Source organism: Hyperoodon ampullatus, assembly GCF_949752795.1.
Source record: "Hyperoodon ampullatus genome assembly, chromosome: 4".
NCBI lineage: Eukaryota > Metazoa > Chordata > Mammalia > Artiodactyla > Ziphiidae > Hyperoodon > Hyperoodon ampullatus.
In genome coordinates, this window is record NC_136917.1 from 159,666,069 (window position 1) to 159,684,372 (window position 18,304).

An 18,304-nucleotide genomic window follows, 5' to 3' on the forward strand; every position below is an offset into this window, starting at 1 on the left:
TTTTCCCTTTTAAACAGGGTGTTTATTTCAACAATTTTGTCCTTATTCATCCCCAGTTATATATTGAATTTTTGGTGGGCAAATAATGTGTCCTAATTCAGTGGTCTCTGGAACAAGAAAAGCCACATTGTATATGATTATATCAAAAGGTCTTGAAATCAAGACTGGTGCCATGTTTTAAAGAGATTTGGGGGTGTCAGGGAGCAGGTAAGTGGATTTTACCTCTAAGGGGAACATAGTTATTTGAGTCTAGAGAGTGGACAGTGAATGGATTGTATTATTTGTTCACAATTATTTATTTCCCTCCCTTATCATGCTTTCCTGTAGGTGGTATATGTCCCTGCTACTTTAACTGTGCTTTGCCAATGACTTTGTTTTGCTAACAGAATATGAGAAGGCATGTCATGAGCCACTTTAAATGCCTTTAAGTGGTTTCATTCTGTGTTCCTGATCTTGCCTTCCCAATGACTGCCTTTTCAGCTCATATTCTGAAATGAAAATTCACTTGGAATTGAGCTTAACCTAGTAGTTGTAGCTTAGTCATAGTTCTCATATAATGCAAGATAGAATTAAATATTTGTTGTTGTAAGCTACTGGGATATTTTGGTGATTAATCAACACAGAAACAGCTGATTAATAAACATGCTATATCTGTCATATTTAGCATTATCACAGCATAATATACTGTATAGTTTTGTCATATATCTTGCCCATTTTCTTTCTCATAAGAATGTACACTCCATAAGGATGAGGATTTTTGTCTGTTTTGTTTATTGTATACTTAGTACCTGAAATTATGCTGGCACACGTAATTAACATTTACTGAATGAGTCAATAATCTAGACTGATCCAAAACTTCATGTGGAAGAATGCATATTCATAAATAATCAAGAACTCTTAAGGGAAAATAATGGGGGAGAGGCTGATGAAACAGATATCAACATCCATTTGGTTTGGAAAATAGGTCTAGTGGACTTTGTGGAGCCCTTAGGAAGCAGTGTAATATATACTGCAGAACTTGGTATAGGTCCAAATTGGAGTTACAGATTAAAATACATTAGGAAATGAAAGGCACTGGCACCACAGGTCATCATTGTAAAAAGTAGATAAATTGACATCATAAAGGTTTACCAAATTGATTAAAGTCATAGGCTATTTATGCTTTAAAATAAAATGAGATTATTTTATGGCACTAGAAGAGAGGAAGATTAAAAAAAACAAGGACATTAAACATAAAATGATCAATCAATATTACTACATAAATATTAAATTTCTTTAAGCAAAATATATAAACAGGGAAAAGACAAATTAAAAAAACATAACAGTCATAATAATAATTACATATCATTAATGAGATTAGAAGCTTTTAAAAAACCTTTTGTATTACAATACCAGAAAAGTTAGGAGCATTACTGCAATCAAATGGAAGATAATCTTACAGATATCCAGAGATCTGAGGATAAGCCAACTATAAGCAACAAATTTTCTTTTTAGAAAACTAATTATCATTTTTAATATAATTGAAACAAAAATAGTTTCAGTATAATAGGTAAAGAAGTCTTGGAAGTTTCTGATATAGATACATTGTTGTTCAAATAGTTAAGAAAAAGAAAAAAAAAACAGGCACCCTGATGATGTGTAAAAGGAGATGTAGGAAATAAATTAGGAGTTCTAGAAAATTGAATATGCTTAATTAAGATCAGTCTTGAAAACAGTAAAACTCGAAAGAACCAATAATAATATAAAAACAGTGATATAAAAATGAGGGAAAAGAGAAAAATCTTTATACAATAAGCCCAATAGTATTTTATATGTAGGGGAAGACAGAGAGAAAAATTATGAATGCAAAAATATCCCTTCAAAACAAAAACCACAAAAAAATAAACGTTTTGAAAGAAAATTTTCATGACTAGGAAAAAAGAGACTCAGAACTCAGATTAAAGCATCTCAACATATTTTAATATAAAAATACTACCAGAGCTAAACACATCCTGGTGATATTTGTTTATTATAAAGACAAAAATATTCTCAAAATTATGGATGCAGGAAAAAAGCTTTCCTAACAGCATTAAGTCAGCTGGGTTATTGTAGTTTTCTCCTCCACCAAAATATATCCCATCTCCTCACAATATATACTGGTTCAAATGTGGACACTGTAGTTGGTTTGGGGGAAGTTTTTTTTTTTAATTTTTTTAAATTAATTAATTTATTTATTTATTTATTTATTTATTTATGGCTGATTGGGTCTTCGTTGCTGCATACAGGCTTTCTCTAGTTGCAGTGAGTGGGGGCTACTCTTTGTTACAGTGCACGGGCTTATTTCAGTGACTTCTCTTGTTGCAGGCTCTAGGTGCACAGGCTTCAGTAGTTGTGGCACATGTGCTCAGTAGTTGTGGCTCACAGGCTTAGTTGCTCTGCAGCATTTGGGATCTTCCTCAACAAGGGATCAAACCTGTGTCCCCTGCATTGGCAGGCCGATTCTTAAACACTGCGCCACCAGGGAAGTCCTTGAGGGTGTTTTTGTATTGCCATTTTACAAGTCATTACCTACTTCAACCATCAACCAAACAAAAAATTTGCTTTGCCATGAAGGATTTTTTTTCAGTGATTCTTTACTGCTACACAATTCTGCTAGAATACCCTTCCACAGTTGATGACTGTCATAACAATAACCAGGGCTGTTCTGTTGTAGCCTGTGTATATGACAACCAAATTATTTACTATGAGTGTACTGGGGCAACATAATTATTAAATATGATTTTTTTTTTTACAAAAGCAGAGATACGGGTTAAGAAATGTAATGACTGTTTTACTTACTAAATAATGTGAAACATAAATTTCTGTATCTTTAGAAACATGTTAAATGATTTGGGTTTTTATTTTTTTAATCCATAACCTATTCTATAAAAGATATTTTTTAAAATCAATTCCTTTGTTATATCAACTAGATCTATGATTATATCTATGCCATTATGAGATTTTAAAATAAATAAATATGTTCTAGCTATGAAATTTATATATTTCACATATATAGTTATATGCATGACAAGTTTTCTCTAGTAAACGCTCAAGAAAATGAAACTGGGAAAAAAAATAAAAATCTCTCCCCTTAATTTTAACAGGGAGAATTAAGAATTTAGTCTCTTGTTTTAAATTTGTGTTTGTCCCTATGGACATAATTATAAAATGTATTTCTGGGAAACGAATACATGATCTCTCTCTCTCTCTCTCTCTCAAGCTTATACATAAATGGTGATACTGGTGATACATAAAATCTAATACATAAATGATGAAACACACACTCAAGTAATATGTTGTGTGTATATATACCATGTGTTTATGTGTGTGTGCTTATATGTGTCTGTGTGAAATAAAAATCTCAATGTGAAAAAAAAAAACTCAATGTGTGTTTTTTTTTTTAAGTCCTCCTTTCTCCTTTTGAAAATTGGATAACACTTCTACAATATATAACCTGTTTTTGAGCTCAGTCAGAGTACTCTAAGGATTTTTTGGCAACTATAGAAATGCTGATTAGACTGTACTCTAAAATTATCCAAGATAGTGTCTTTTTATTTTTCCCAGAGAAATTACTGATTAAAAATAACATGGGGGCCTCCCTGGTGGCGCAGTGGTTGAGACTCCGCCTGCCGATGCAGGGGATACGGGTTCGTGCCCCGGTCCGGGAGGATCCCATATGCCGCGGAGCGGCTGGGCCCGTGAGCCATGGCCACTGAGCCTGCGCATCCGGAGCCTGTGCTCCGCAACGGGAGAGGCCACAACAGTGAGAGGCCCGCGTACAGCAAAAAAAAAAAATAAAATAAAATAAAAAAAAAATAACATGGAAAGGCACAAGATCATTTACCATGTATACTAAGATTCTATGAGTTATGACCTTTGTTAATCTTATTTAGATAAGAGTACATTGTTTTCTAAATAATAAACTGACTCTTCCTATGTGATTGAATTATATCATGAATAGCAAGGCAGAACTTTAGACTATTAGTCAAAGATTTCTAAAAACATTTTGAACCATATAGTTTAAAGTTTCTCCCAAGTGTTTTTTACTCCTATAGGGAATGCCAGGTTTCATAAAATAACAGGTAAACAAAAGTTTGTGTATTATAATTATTATTCAAAGGTGATAATACCTAGTTATTTATGGACTATTGAATCTCAGTTGTCAGAATTCTTAAAGGTGATTCTACATGTTATATGTCTTCAGGATTGATAGTTGCATGTTTTTTTGTTTTTTGTTTTGTTAGAATTAGTGTTTAGAGTAAGTTTTGTCTGATATCTTTTGTTATTTTAGGATAATTTTATATATTTCCTCCCATAGTTAATCATATTATCCTAAAAATATGATAGAACATAAAGGTATTAAATTTAGGATTAAAGTTTCAAAGGTACATGTGAATATTTATGTTAAACACAAATACTAATAAAATATTTGAGTATTAAATGCACACTGGGCTCTTTAGAATATGCTTTCTACTCTAAAAAAACCCGGGTCCCAGAGCCCTTGGTTTCCTTGAAATTATTTAATTCCTAGTAACTCTTTTTATATACTTAGTGATCTTTATTGTCAGAGACATCCAATGCTCATTGAGTTCATCTCCATTTATCATAATATCTCTGTTTTTTCTAATTTCCTCTTTTAGTAATCCTATAATTATCTCACTAGAATATCATATACACACACATACATACACGCTCAGTAGTTTTATTTTCCAAGTTGCTGAAATTTTTTATCTTATTAGACAGACTCTTTATTCATTATTTTTGTTCATTTGCCTATCAATGGACACTCAGGTTGTTTCCATATCTTGGCCATTGTAAATAATGCTGTAATGAACATGAGAATACAGACATCTCTTTGAGATCATAATTTCAATTCTTTGGGATATATACCCTGAAGTGGGATTTCTGGATCATATTGTAGTTCCATTTTTAATCTTCTGAGGGACCTCCATACTGTTTTACATAGTTGCTACACAATTTTACATTCCTACCAACAGTGTACAAGGATTCCAATTTCTCCACAACCTTGCCAACACATTTTATCTTTTGTTCTTCGACAATAGCCAGCCTAACAGGTATGAGGTGGTCTCTCACTATAGTGATAATTTGCTTTTCACTGATAATTAATGATGTTGAGCATCTTTTCATATACCTGTTGGCTATTGGTGTGTCTTCTCTGGAGATACGTCTGCTCAAATACTTTGCTCATTTTAAAAATTGGGTTATTCATGGTCTTTGTTTTGTTTTGCTATTGACTTGTAGGAGTTACTTATGTATTTTGGAAATTAACCCCTATCAGATATATGGTTTGCAAATATTTTCATGCATCCTATATGTTGCCTTTTAATTCTGTTGATTGTCTCCTTTGCTGTGAAGAAGATTTTTTTTAGTTTGATGTAGTCCCACTAATCTACTCTTGCTTTTATTGTCTATGCTTTGTGTCATATTCAAGAAATTATTGCCAAAACCAGTGTCAAGAAGGCTTTTCCCCATGTTTTCTTATAGGAATTTTACATTTTCACATTATACATCTAAATTGCTAATTCATTTTAAGTTGATTTTTGTGTATAGTAACATAGGTATCCAATTTCATTTTTTGCATGTATGTATCTACTTTTCTCAATACTATTTGGTGAAGAAACTCAGTTGCCCATATTCTTACTCTTGGCACCCTTATGAAAGATCAATTGACCTTATATGCATGGGTTTAATTCTGAATTCTCTGTCTTGTTTTATTGGTCTATATGTCTATATTTATGCCAGCACCATACTGATTAATTACTGTAACTTTGTAATATATTTTGAAATCAGGAAGTATAAAACCTTCAGTTTTGTTCTTTTTTCTCATGATTGTTTTATATATGTTGGGTATTTTGTAGTTTCAAAAAAATTTTAAGATAATATTTTTCTATTTCTGTGAAAAAGTGCCATTGGAATTGTGATTAGACTAGCATAGCATTAAATTTGTAGATTTCTTTGGGTAGTATGGACACTTTGACAATATTAAGCCTTATAATCCTTGAGTAGAGGATGACTTTACATTTTTCATGTCTCCTTTAATTTATTTTGTTTTATCAATGTTTTGTAGTTTTCAGTACACAGTGATTTTATCTCCTTGCTTAAGTTTATTCCTAAGTATTTTATTCTTTTCAATGCTATTGTGAATATGATTTTTTTCTGAATTTCCTTTATGGATTGTTCATCATTAGTGTATAGGAACACAACTGATTTTTGTGTGTTGATGTTGAGAACTGCCAATTTTACTGAATCTGTTTCTTCATTCTAACAGGGTTTTTATTTGTTTATTTGGTTTTGTTTTTGTCTTATGGAGTCTCTAGGATTTTCTACCTATAAGATCATGTCATGTGCAAACAGAGATAATTTTACTTCTTCCTTTCTCACTGTATTCCTTTTACTTTTTCTTCCTTATTTATTTGGCTAGAACTTCCAGTACAATGTTGAATAGAAGTAGGTGAGAATGGGCTCCTTGTCTTCTTCTGGATCTTTGAAGAAAACTTTTTTATTTTTTAACATTGAGTGATATTAGCTCTGAGCTTATCATATATGCTTTCATTATTTTGAGGTATCTTCCTTCTATACATAGTTTGTTTTGGTATATATTCAATAATAATGGAATATTATTCAATGCTGAAAAAGAATAGAATTCTACTATATGTGACATGTATGAACCTGGAAAACATTATGCTAAGTAAAACAAGTCAGTCACAGAAGGACAAGTACTGTATGATTCCACTTATATGAGGTTTCCAAAACAGTCAAACTTGCAGAAGCATATAATTCAATAGTGGTTGTAAAGAGCAAAAAGAATAGAGGAAATGGGGAGTTGTTGTAAAGGTTCAGTTATGCTAGAAGATTAAATTCTAGAGCCCTGCTGTACCACATAGTGACTATAGTTAACAATGCAGTGTTGTGCACAGCCAAATATGTTAATAAGGTTGATCTCACGTTAAATATTTTTACCACAAAAAACAAAATAAAACAAAAACATGCAAGGAAACTTTGGAAAGCATTGATGTATTTATCACCTTGATTTTGGTGATGATATTGCCAGTGTTTGCATTTGTCTAAACTCATGAAATTGTACACATTAAATATATACAATTCTTTGTATATCAAGTGTACCTCAATAAAGCTATCAAAAAAAGAGACTCACTGCAGTTATTCTCCTGTAATATAGAGTAATTTTAAGTATCTGGCTATTCATTCAGTCCTTGGACATACTGCAGAAATATTCTAAACCTCTCTTGATTTATAAATAAATATTATCTATCATCTATTTTGTAGTGATTCGTAGACATTTCATTTTGAATACTTTGGTATTATACATTTTAATAGTTTGAATCAGATGGGCATTATACACTTTTTAGGATATCCACCATACTTAGAATTATCCTTTTGAGTTGTATAATACCATCTTTAATTTCATGTCTAATTATTATTTCTAAAATATAATCCTCTTTTATAAGGCTTTTTTTAAGAGGATTTTTTGATTTACAACAAAATTGGGAGGGAGATGCAGATGTTCCCCATGTATCTTCTGCCCCTGCACTAAAATAGCATCCCCCATTGTCAACATCAATCACCAAAATTGTACTTTTGTTTTTTAACCAAGGATGAACTTATATTGACACATAATAATCACCTAAAGTCCATAGTTTAACTTAGGGTTTACTCTTGATATTACATATTTTATGGCTTTGGACAAATGTATAATGTAGAATGACCACCATTATAGTGTCACACAGGATGTTTTCACTGTCTTGAACATCCTCTTTGTTCTGCCTATTCATCTCTCCCCACCCCACCCCTGGAAACCACTGATATTTTTATTGACTCCATAGTTTTGCTTTTCCAGATTGTCATATAATTGGAATCATAGAGTATGTAGCCTTTTCAGATTGGCCTCTTTCATTTAGTAATGTGCACTTATTGTTTCTCCATGTCTTTACATGCCTTGGTAGCTCATTTCTTTTTAAAAATAATATTTCCTTGTGTAGATGTGCCACAGTTTATTTATCTATTCACCAACTGAAGAACATCTTGGTGGCTTCCGAGTTTGGGCCGTGATAAATAAAGCTGCTATAAATAGTCTTGTGTAGGTTTTTATGTCAAAAGAAATTTTCATCTCCTTTGGGTAAAAACCAAGGAGCGTGATTACTGGATGGTATGGTATCCTCTAGGAGGATGAGCTGAAAATTTGAATATGACAAGTGGTTCATCTTGAGCATTGGCCGTAACAACAATAATTTATTTCTTTATAAAGTAAGATGTGGAGATTAAAAGACATTTAAATACATTATTCCAAGAATAAAGTTTATCATGATTTTTGTTTGTTTGTTTGGATTTTTGTTTTGTCATGACTTTGGTTTAAATTTCCCCAAACATTATGCAAAGTGACACAGGATGACAAGAACTAAAATGGTCCTTTGTATTTTGCAAATCACTGACAACTACAGTGCAGTTGTATATGGATTATCTATTGCTGTATTGCAAATCAATCTAATTTAGCAGCTTAAAACAATGAATATTTATTATCTCACTATTTCTGGAGATCAGGAATCTAGGTTTGACTTAGCTGGGTGCCTCGGGTTCAGGTTCATGAGATCCCAGTGTAGCCAGCAGCAGAGGTTATGGTCTTATTCAAAGGCTTGCCTAGGGGGAGGCAGGGATGGTTTTTGCTTCCAGCTTACTAACATGATTATTGTCAGTTTTCAGTCACTTGTCATATGGTCCACTAGGTCGGGCTTCAATACAACCTGGTAGCTGGATTCCCCCAGGGGAACAATCTAAGGGAAAGTGAGAAAGAGTACCCATGCTAGAAGCCATGGTCCTTTCATAACCTAATCTTGAAAGTGACACCTCATTAATTTTGCTATGTTCAATTTATTAGAATTGAGTCACTATACCTAGCCAACATTTGAGGAAAAAGAATTACTTAAGGGCATGAATATCAAAAAGTAGGAAACATCAGGGGCCACTTAGAGACTGCATACTAAAAGTTGTTTCACAGTTTATAATTCATAAATTCTCAACCTTATGGAAAGTGTATAAAATGTTAAAGTACTAATCTTAATATACTCCATTTTGTCCAATGGGGCATGGGGAAAAGTTACTATACTTGTAATACTTGGTGTATCAACAAGTATCAATTCTTCCTTTGCACTTGATCTTCTTCTTCCAGGGATATGCTTCCTCTTGTAGGACTCTACCAAAATGTTTTCTGGGCCATGAATCTTTATGACATACTGGTACAGATTTTTGCAACTTTCTTTGTGGAAACAATGTGCTTTGTAATACTACTATCATAATAGTTCTGTGATTTACTTATTTATCTCTGTGTGCTGACTTTTTGTTGTTGTTGTTGTTTATTTTACAAGTGTCATCATCCTAGTTTTAGCTAGTTGAAAGTCCTTTGTGAGGCTTACTGAATTATGGGAAGTTATAATTTAGCTGGAATTTATAGACTTTAGAAACCAGGAACCTGACTTCCTAGACTACCTCAAAAAGTTATAGGTGGTATGTTCTAATTTATTTTGCAACATTTCTATATATTTTTTCATCAGAACAGTGTTCTATTTTGTATGTAACTGCCTAGGAACATCATAATATTTTTAAGGATTCTGAAAATTATTATGGCCCTTAGATTAGTTATTTCAACATGAATTTTGGAAATATGGCCATTGTCAGAAGCCCCTTTCAATGTTTCACAGCCTTGCCATCAAAGAGGGACTGACGTTCTTTCCTAGTTCCAGTTTGAATATTTCAGGAACATACTCTTTCTGTTAATCATTGTGAATCAGCTGCCTATCCTTTTACCCTTCAACTGTGAAGGGAAAGCTGCAGTCCTGTGAAAACGCGGGTCTCATGCTCTTCTCAGGTCAATTAGCTTTGTCAGGAGGGATAGAGCCTTTAACAATATGACAGATCCTGATAAAAGCACGTGATTCAGCTCAGGGGATCATGTGTTTCACAGAAGAAGGTGCTCTACCCATGAAATGTTATGTTGGTGAGGTCTGTTGAACTAAAAAATAACATTTGAAGTCAAGTAGTGTAAATATATTTATAGAGGAGAACTGGGAAATATCTCTGTTGAATAATGAATAAACTCAGACACACACACATACACACACACACACACACACACACACGTCGATGTTCAGTAGCAACATATAGCACTTTAAAACATACAATTGTACCTTTAGAAGCAAATTAGAATACTCCATACATTTACCAGATGCACTAACCTAAAAAAACTTATTATCATACCACAACTAAACAATTATTACCTCAGAGAAATTATTTTTATAGATGTTTTATATTCACTTATCCATGTGGTCTAATTGTATTTATGTATAATGTTAAATCACCATTAATTTAATCATGTTTGAAAATCTTTAAAAAATTACATTTTAATGAAAGATTTATGTTATTTATATAGCTATTTGAGATTTGCTAAAATAAATAACTTGCTGTAATAGATATGATTCTAACTTGACAATAAAACAATTGGTAACAACATGTCCATTATGCTTAATGTCTAATTCATAAGTGTCTATAGGGAAATGTGAACATTTGTGGAAGAGATATAAGCATAAATAGATGTATGGTCTAAATATTTTAATGTCTCTTTCTTATGATTATTATTTTATGAACATTATTATCATTAAATAAATTTAATATGAAATATTTTTCAGAGCACTATCAGCTGTATGTTCCTGAGTCAGCTCAAGTTGGTTCAGCTGTTGGGAAAATCAAGGCAAATGATGCGGACACTGGTTCAAATGCGGATATGACATACTCCATCCTTAATGGTGACGGTGTTGGGATATTCTCCATCTCCACTGACAAAGAGACCAGAGAAGGGATCCTTTCCTTAAAGAAGGTAAATATATATACATACATATATATATATATATATATATATATATATATATATATATATATATATATATATATATACTGTTAGTGATTTAAGCAATTCACTCATTTCTCCATGAATGGAAATTTGGCAGAGGTATGAATAATGTATATTGTCATGTCATTAAAATGATCAAATATTTCCTCTTTAATATGTAATTACATTTTAATTATGACTATGTCTAACTGTCTAAATCCTCTCTTAAGAAATGTATTTTAGTAGGGTGGGAAGATTGGATATGCAATACACTATGAATGTGTCACCCCATCTTTGTTTTCAGATAACAGATTTATCATGAATGCCTGTTCTGTTAATGTCATTATTCTATGCTGTACTAATCAGAGTAGCATTAAGAGACCTTCTAACTAATGTAAAAAACTTCATCATGTTGGCTAACAATATTTAGACGAGTTTGCTTGACAGTCATGGATATTTTAGTGAAGCCATTAACCTTCTTCCCCATTCTTTTTTATTCCTAAGAATTTGTCATTGGACCAAATCTATTGCTTTTTGCTTTTAAGAGACAATAATGCTCATGTCCTTGTAAAAATGAAGTGGAACACAGGCAATTAGCAAAGAAGGATTTAAATGGAATTCCTAATGCAGTATGTCTCAGTCTTTAAATGTTTAACAACTTCAGTTTGTAAATCTAGTAACATTTAGGTCCCTAGGCCCTTCCCTCCATATTTTGATTCAGAAAGGATGGAGTGGGGATAAAGAATTGGCATTTTTAACAGGTACTCCAGATGATTCTACTGTGTAATATGTTCAGAGCACAGGCTGAGAAATTTTATTCTGATGTGCTACTGTAATATTGAAGTGAACCAATCAATCTATCTTTCAATCTATCAATCATTTATTTATCTATTTGAATCTAGCTATCTATCTTTCATCTATCATCTAGCTATATATCTAGTCATCTATTTGTGTGTTTTGTATACACTTTTCACACTGCGTAAAATCTATTTATTCTTCTAATAATTACAATTTTATATTGATTTAAAATTGAGGATTAATATGCCTTTTGTATGTTACAAAAGGGGCCTGCAAAGTAGAGCTTAAAGTGTGTAAATACTTAAGAAGTAGTCATCACTGGTCTATATAAAATATTGATTCTTCACCTAAAATATCTCATTTTCATCTTTCTGAGATAGTCAAACTTGGATCAAAAATGTGTTAATAAAAATAGTCAACTTCCCTGTCTTTATTTAACAAATATGTGAGCTTTGAGTGTTTCTTATGTGCCAGTAACTGTGCTCTACTAGAGTCATGACAGCCTGAGCAGAACCAAAGTCACTGTTTCTTGCATAGAGCTTCCAATCTGTGGAAGTGGAGAGATACCAATCAAGTATCACATGCATTCTTAGATAGGTAATAAAACTGTTCTATGAAGGAGAGTTATACAGTGCTGTTGGGAAAACAAAATCTCGGGTGTTTGATGCTGTCTGATAGTCAGCAGTGATTGAACAGAGAACTGAAAGAAACTTAGGAGGTAGTTAGGTAAAGAGCATTACAGGAAGAGGAAAGAAAACACAACAAGAACCTGAATAGAATAGAACATGATAGAGTAAGGACCTAAAAATCTTCATTGATCCTGGAGCAGAGAGTGAGGGAGTTAGTGTATAGGTGAACACACAGGGCCCTGTTAAATTTTACCCAATGGAGAGCCATTGAAGCTATCTAAGCAGGAAGTGATAAGGCCTCATTTGATGTCAGTATTTCTAATTAATTGTTAATATAAACTACACAAGGACAAGACTATTTTTTAACTCATCACTGAATTCCCAATGTCTAGCATGTTTTCTGACATTGAGCAGACATTCAAAAAACATTAGAGTAATTAATGGATATACTATGGATTAAAAAATGAAGTGAGGATTGTCTGCTTTTCATTCCTTGGATGGCTTCTTCACTCAGGTAAATCCAAGTAAGCAGATGAATAACTCTTTCTGAAAGATGAGTCTTGAACCCTAGGGAACACCAGTATTTAAAAAAACAAGCAGAAAGCAGGAAAGAAATAGAGTCTTCAAAGAAAATTTCAAAAAACAGAAGTGAATTTTAACATTGAAAATTCCCAAGGGATGCTGAACAGGAGGAAGATAGTCATTAAAAATGTGAAGGATTCTAGAACTGAAACACAATTTAGGATTACAAAGATTCATTCGATTTGGCAAAAGGGAGCAGCGTGACTGTCACGAGCAGTTTTCAGCTCTCCATCCGCATCCGCATCATCATTATCATCACAATAGATAGTAACAGCAGATAACATTTGTTAAGTGTTTCCTCTGTGTCAGGATGAGTTTTAAGAACTTTTCCCAAATATTTATTGAGCTGGTACACCTATTATCATTCCTTTCAATCTACCTGGAACATTATGATATATAGGGAATATTATTATGCTCACTAATAAAACAAACTGAATCACAGAGATAAATAATTGTATGCATGTAGAAACTGATTGACAGAAAATTGAACTCAGGCATCTGTCTCTTCAGAGTCTGAAAAGTTACCCATTTTACATACTTGAATGAAATATATATATATATATATATATATATATATATATATATATATATATATATATATATTATTTGCTATAATGAAGAGAAGAAGAAATTTAGTATGGTGGAGAGAAAATTGGAGGCAAAGAAATGGGAGAAAAAATTAAAAGGAAAGAAAAAACAACACTATCCCCTTTGATAAGCTTTGTAGTAAAGCCAGGGAGAAACTTTAAAAAGCGAATAAATGAGAACATCATAAAATGGAGATGTTAATTGTAAGTTGGGAGACTGAAAGTGTGTTTATAGCAGATGGATAAAAGGTCAATAGAGACAAGAAACTGAGGATACTAAAGAGAGGGTAATTGAATTTAAAAGATGCTCCGAGGTAGAAATGGCCCTGTTTAGGATCTCGATCACAGGTGGAAAGAAATAACCTATGATAATATTCTTCCTTCTTTGACAAAATCAAAAAGGAGGGAGAAATAAATGTTTGCAGATAAGTTTGCAACGATTTAGCTGAAATATGTGTGGGGTGTGAGGGTAGTGGTGGATGATGTGAATACACACATAATCCAAAATACAAGCATATATTGTGGGGTTAAGGACAATGGGGATCTTACCACCCTGCATGGCCTCAATTAATTTGATGCTGTTTGTGAGAAATGAAGGCAAAATTATACATGTGCATATGTGTGCACATATATGTAGTTAACGTTCTCTATTCTATATTGCATACACATATACACATACTCAATAGGTATTTTTAAGGTAAGTGTTTCAATTGCATAAATGGTAATGACTATGTACTGAAAATAACCTTGATAATGAGTCCAAATTATCTTTCTCTTTTTTTCCTGAATTTATTTTCTAATGTACTCCACACTTCCTCTAAAATGCATTAATATTTGCATTGATCTATTTTCTTAGTCCTTCAGATTAGGATTATCAGTTTTAGAGTTATTCCATTGCTGTATATTTTATGTTATAAATAATTCAATTTGAAAACTAAACTGTATAACTCTGTGGATTTTAACCTTTAAGAGGCACTCATTCAGATGACAGGGAACAGTAAAAACAGTCCTTTCAAGCCTGTTCCTTATTTAATCTCTAAGGCAGCTCACTTTAGCCAGTAAGGCAGAACAGCTAATCCTCCCAAAGATCAAAATCAGCACTGCTCTATAAATCAGCTTGCAAGAGCATCTGCACATTCCTGTCCATATCATGCCTTCATCAGAAAATTGCCAAGTTGAATTCACCAGTCCATGGTGTGGTACATTGTAAATACCCTTTGATAACTTTCATTTATTGTTTAATGGAGCCTGACTGGGTGGAAAGGGGGAAAAAAAGATATGGATGAATGCAACTTGATGTGCTCTTTCCTCTGACATAAACCCTGTAGCTAAGGATGGGCTTCATAGCAGTCTCTCTCCGATTCTCTTCTTGTGGTCCATATGCCAATTTCTTTCTTTCTTTTTTTTTTTTTTTTTTTTTTTGGCGTTATGCGGACCCCTAACTGTCGTGGCCCCTCCCGTTGCGGAGCACAGTCTCCGGACGCGCAGGCTCAGCGGCCATGGCCCACGGGCCCAGACGCTCCGCGGCATGTGGGATCTTCCCAGACCAGGGCACGAACCCGTGTCCCCTGCATCGGCAGGCGGACTCTCAACCACTGCGCCACCAGGGAAGCCCCCAATTTCTTTCTTTATAATAAGCAGTTGTTCCACTTTTCTTTTTAATTCAAGGCTCCAATCCTATTTGCTTTCCTGACTCTCAGCAAATACTGTCTGTAGTATCACTTTTCTTCTTCAAGTGTATTTAACTGCAAATACAATGCCTAATATTTTAAGCCAAAAATCTTAAACTTGGTTTTCAAGTCAATGAAGGGTGGTGGAAAATACAATCTTTACTGTCAGATGAAATATAAATTTTGGTCTTGCCATTTAAGAGATCTATGAATTATCTCAAGTCTTTTAATCTTCAGCTTTCTTATTTAACGTTTTACGAAGTGATAATTACAAAGAGATAAAATAAGGTAAAATAGTACTCTAGGCTGTGTCTGGCTAATAAGTACAATAATAACTCAATATCTTTTGGAACTCCAAAAAAGAAGGGATATATGTATATGTATAGCTGATTCATGCTGTATAGTAGAAACTAACACAATATTGTAAAGCAACTATACTTCTATAAACATTAATTTTTAAAAATAAAAAATAAAAACAAAAGTTACCATAAAAAAGTACAATAATACCTCAATATCTACAATTCTTGTCTTCCTTTCTTTTTCTATTTGCACCAAATTTTAATTACACTTTCCAGACCTCTCCATGTGGTTATTTTACTGCCCTCCTTTATTTCATGTTATCCAAATCACCTGTAATCACACAAAGAATTACACATCCTGTGTATATATTTTGAATGATGTCAATATTTTCTTATTGAAGCATAGTTGATTTACAATGTTGTGTTAGTTTCAGGTGTACAGCACAGTGATTCCTATATATCTATATCTATCTATCTATCTATCTATCTATCTCCTTTTTCAGATTTTTTTCCCTTATAGGCTATTACAAAATATTGAGTATAGTTCCCTCTGCTATAAAGTAGGTCCTTGTTGGTTATCTGTTATATATAGTAGTGTGTATATGTTAACTCCATCCTCCTAATTTATCCCTCCCCACCCCCCTTCCTCTTTGGCATCACATGCACATGCTGCCACTCATGGCTCTTGGTGATCTACTTCCCCCTCTGTCTTCTGTAAAATATTTTTATCAATGTTCAAGTTTAATTTTGTCTTAGCAGTGCAACATTTCCAGGGATGTTTCAGTCACAAATACTTTCTTTGAATTATCTTCTCTGTTTTATGTATCAAGGTAGGCATTTCACTAATTTTTCACTGTAAGAAACACAGCAATTCCATATCCCTCTTAAATCTGCTAGATCTAATAGAGTAGAAAGAACTTATTCTAATTATTCATTATGAATGTACTGATAATTTCCATGAATGTGTATCTGTATGTGCTACATGTGTATCTCTGTCCACAGTAGTTATTAAACATTTTTGCAACTGGGTACCTTCTATTTTTTTTAATTTTTATACTGTAGTGTGTAAAATATCTTTATACAACTTTATTTAACAAAGGATCAGAGATGGATGGCGAGAGTAAACATAAAAAGTTATACAAGTATTTTTTAAGTTTAAATTAATCCTAAGAGAAAGTATATGAAATGTTTCCAGTTATAGCTATACTAGGTCCATTTCAAATAGCCACATTTAAAAAATTTTAGTGGATTGCATTTATTGAAATTTTCTTTATCATTTCTTTGACTTGTGTTGAGTGACAGAATAAGAATCAGGACTTTCTTTGCTATTGGGTTGTAAAGTTTGGGGATTGTGAACCACAATGTGCAATAAAAAAATAAGGCATCCCAACTTATTATAAATGCACACACAGGCAAACACATATGCACACTTTGTATATGAGAAGAAATAGGTTTCTAATGCTAATGAACTATTTACAGAAACTAAACATTCATTAGAGATTTTATTATTTAAAAAATCAGCCAAGCTACTACTTTTATTCTTATAAGATTCTAATATCTGGAAAGTGGTCCTCCTGCTCAGCCGGAAGCTGAAGAGGAAAGTCCAACTTTCAATTCAATGAAATCTATCACTATATTTATAATACCTTTTGATAGATGATGGCTTTGGGCAAACTTTTTTTCTGACTCTTCATCTATAGGCATGGCCATGGGTGATAGATCCACTGAAACTATTTTGAACATCAATTAACAGTTTTTAACACATATTCCTACAATATAATTTAGTGTACTCATTGAAATAGCCTGTTGAGTTAAGCTATCCACACCCATGGGTTATTGGTAAGTTTTCATATGTGTGGGGCTATTGAAATATCCACACACATAACACACATGTGTATGTGTTAATATGTAAATATATATAAATAATATAATATAGAATATATAAATATACTTCATATATATTATGTATGTGTATTTGTTATTTAAAATATTTTAAAATATTTAAAATATTTTCATTCATTTCTCCAGTCTTCAAATGAGAGTGAGTTAATATGTAAGATTTATTTGTATCAATAACCTTGGAATTATACACATTAAATGATCATGACACTCTTCTGCATAGAGAAGTTTATAATATAGCTTATACACGTGTTCCAGTCTTTGCAGAATGTCCACCATCCAGGAGAGGACTTTCACAAGGACCACGAATCATGGCATAATAAGAAAGCCTAGCTGATGAGACATTTAACTTCATGCAATTTTTCTTGTGTTTTTGGCAAACTAGTATCATGTAAGATATGCCATTTTTCAGAAAACAATAATTAATAATAATTTCAGTCACTATTCCAGGATTTGGCCACTTTTTGCATAATTGAAGTGACATTTTTTCATGTATTAAAATGTTGATATCTGTCCTATTATTATCCTCCCATTCATGCAATGGAAAACCAGGATGATGAAGCAATATAGAAACTGGACCAAGGAGAGGTCCTATGGAGTCTCTTCTCTTATTATTTGGGAAAATATAATTTTAGGACTTTCTTAAACTCCAAGAAGAATTGAGTCATAGATCAACTTGGCTAAATGCTGTTTTCAGTATCCATCTATTTATGATGGTTATATAGTTCCAGAGGAGGAATATATTAGTGTGATTTAATGAATAGTAGAAGTGATTAATGAGAAACAATTAAGATGTTCCAAATATGTAAAGCTGGCTAGAAAGATGATAACTTATCTACAGGAATATGAAATGTGTTCATATTAAAGAGGGAAAATTATGATTTTAAAAGTGAGAAAGAGCAATAAT

At 32.7% G+C, this 18,304-nt stretch overlaps 1 protein-coding gene across 1 annotated transcript in view; it reads left to right on the top strand.

Moving 5' to 3' along the window:
* Window positions 1-18,304, top strand: part of CDH18 (cadherin 18) — a gene marked incomplete at both ends in the record, with an annotated part of 338,110 nt that overhangs the window by 220,611 nt on the left and 99,195 nt on the right. Inside the window, one exon of the mRNA XM_079703309.1 lies at window positions 10,734-10,921. Coding sequence (XP_079559435.1) covers window positions 10,734-10,921 — 188 coding nt within the window. The remainder of the gene's footprint in view (window positions 1-10,733; window positions 10,922-18,304) is intronic.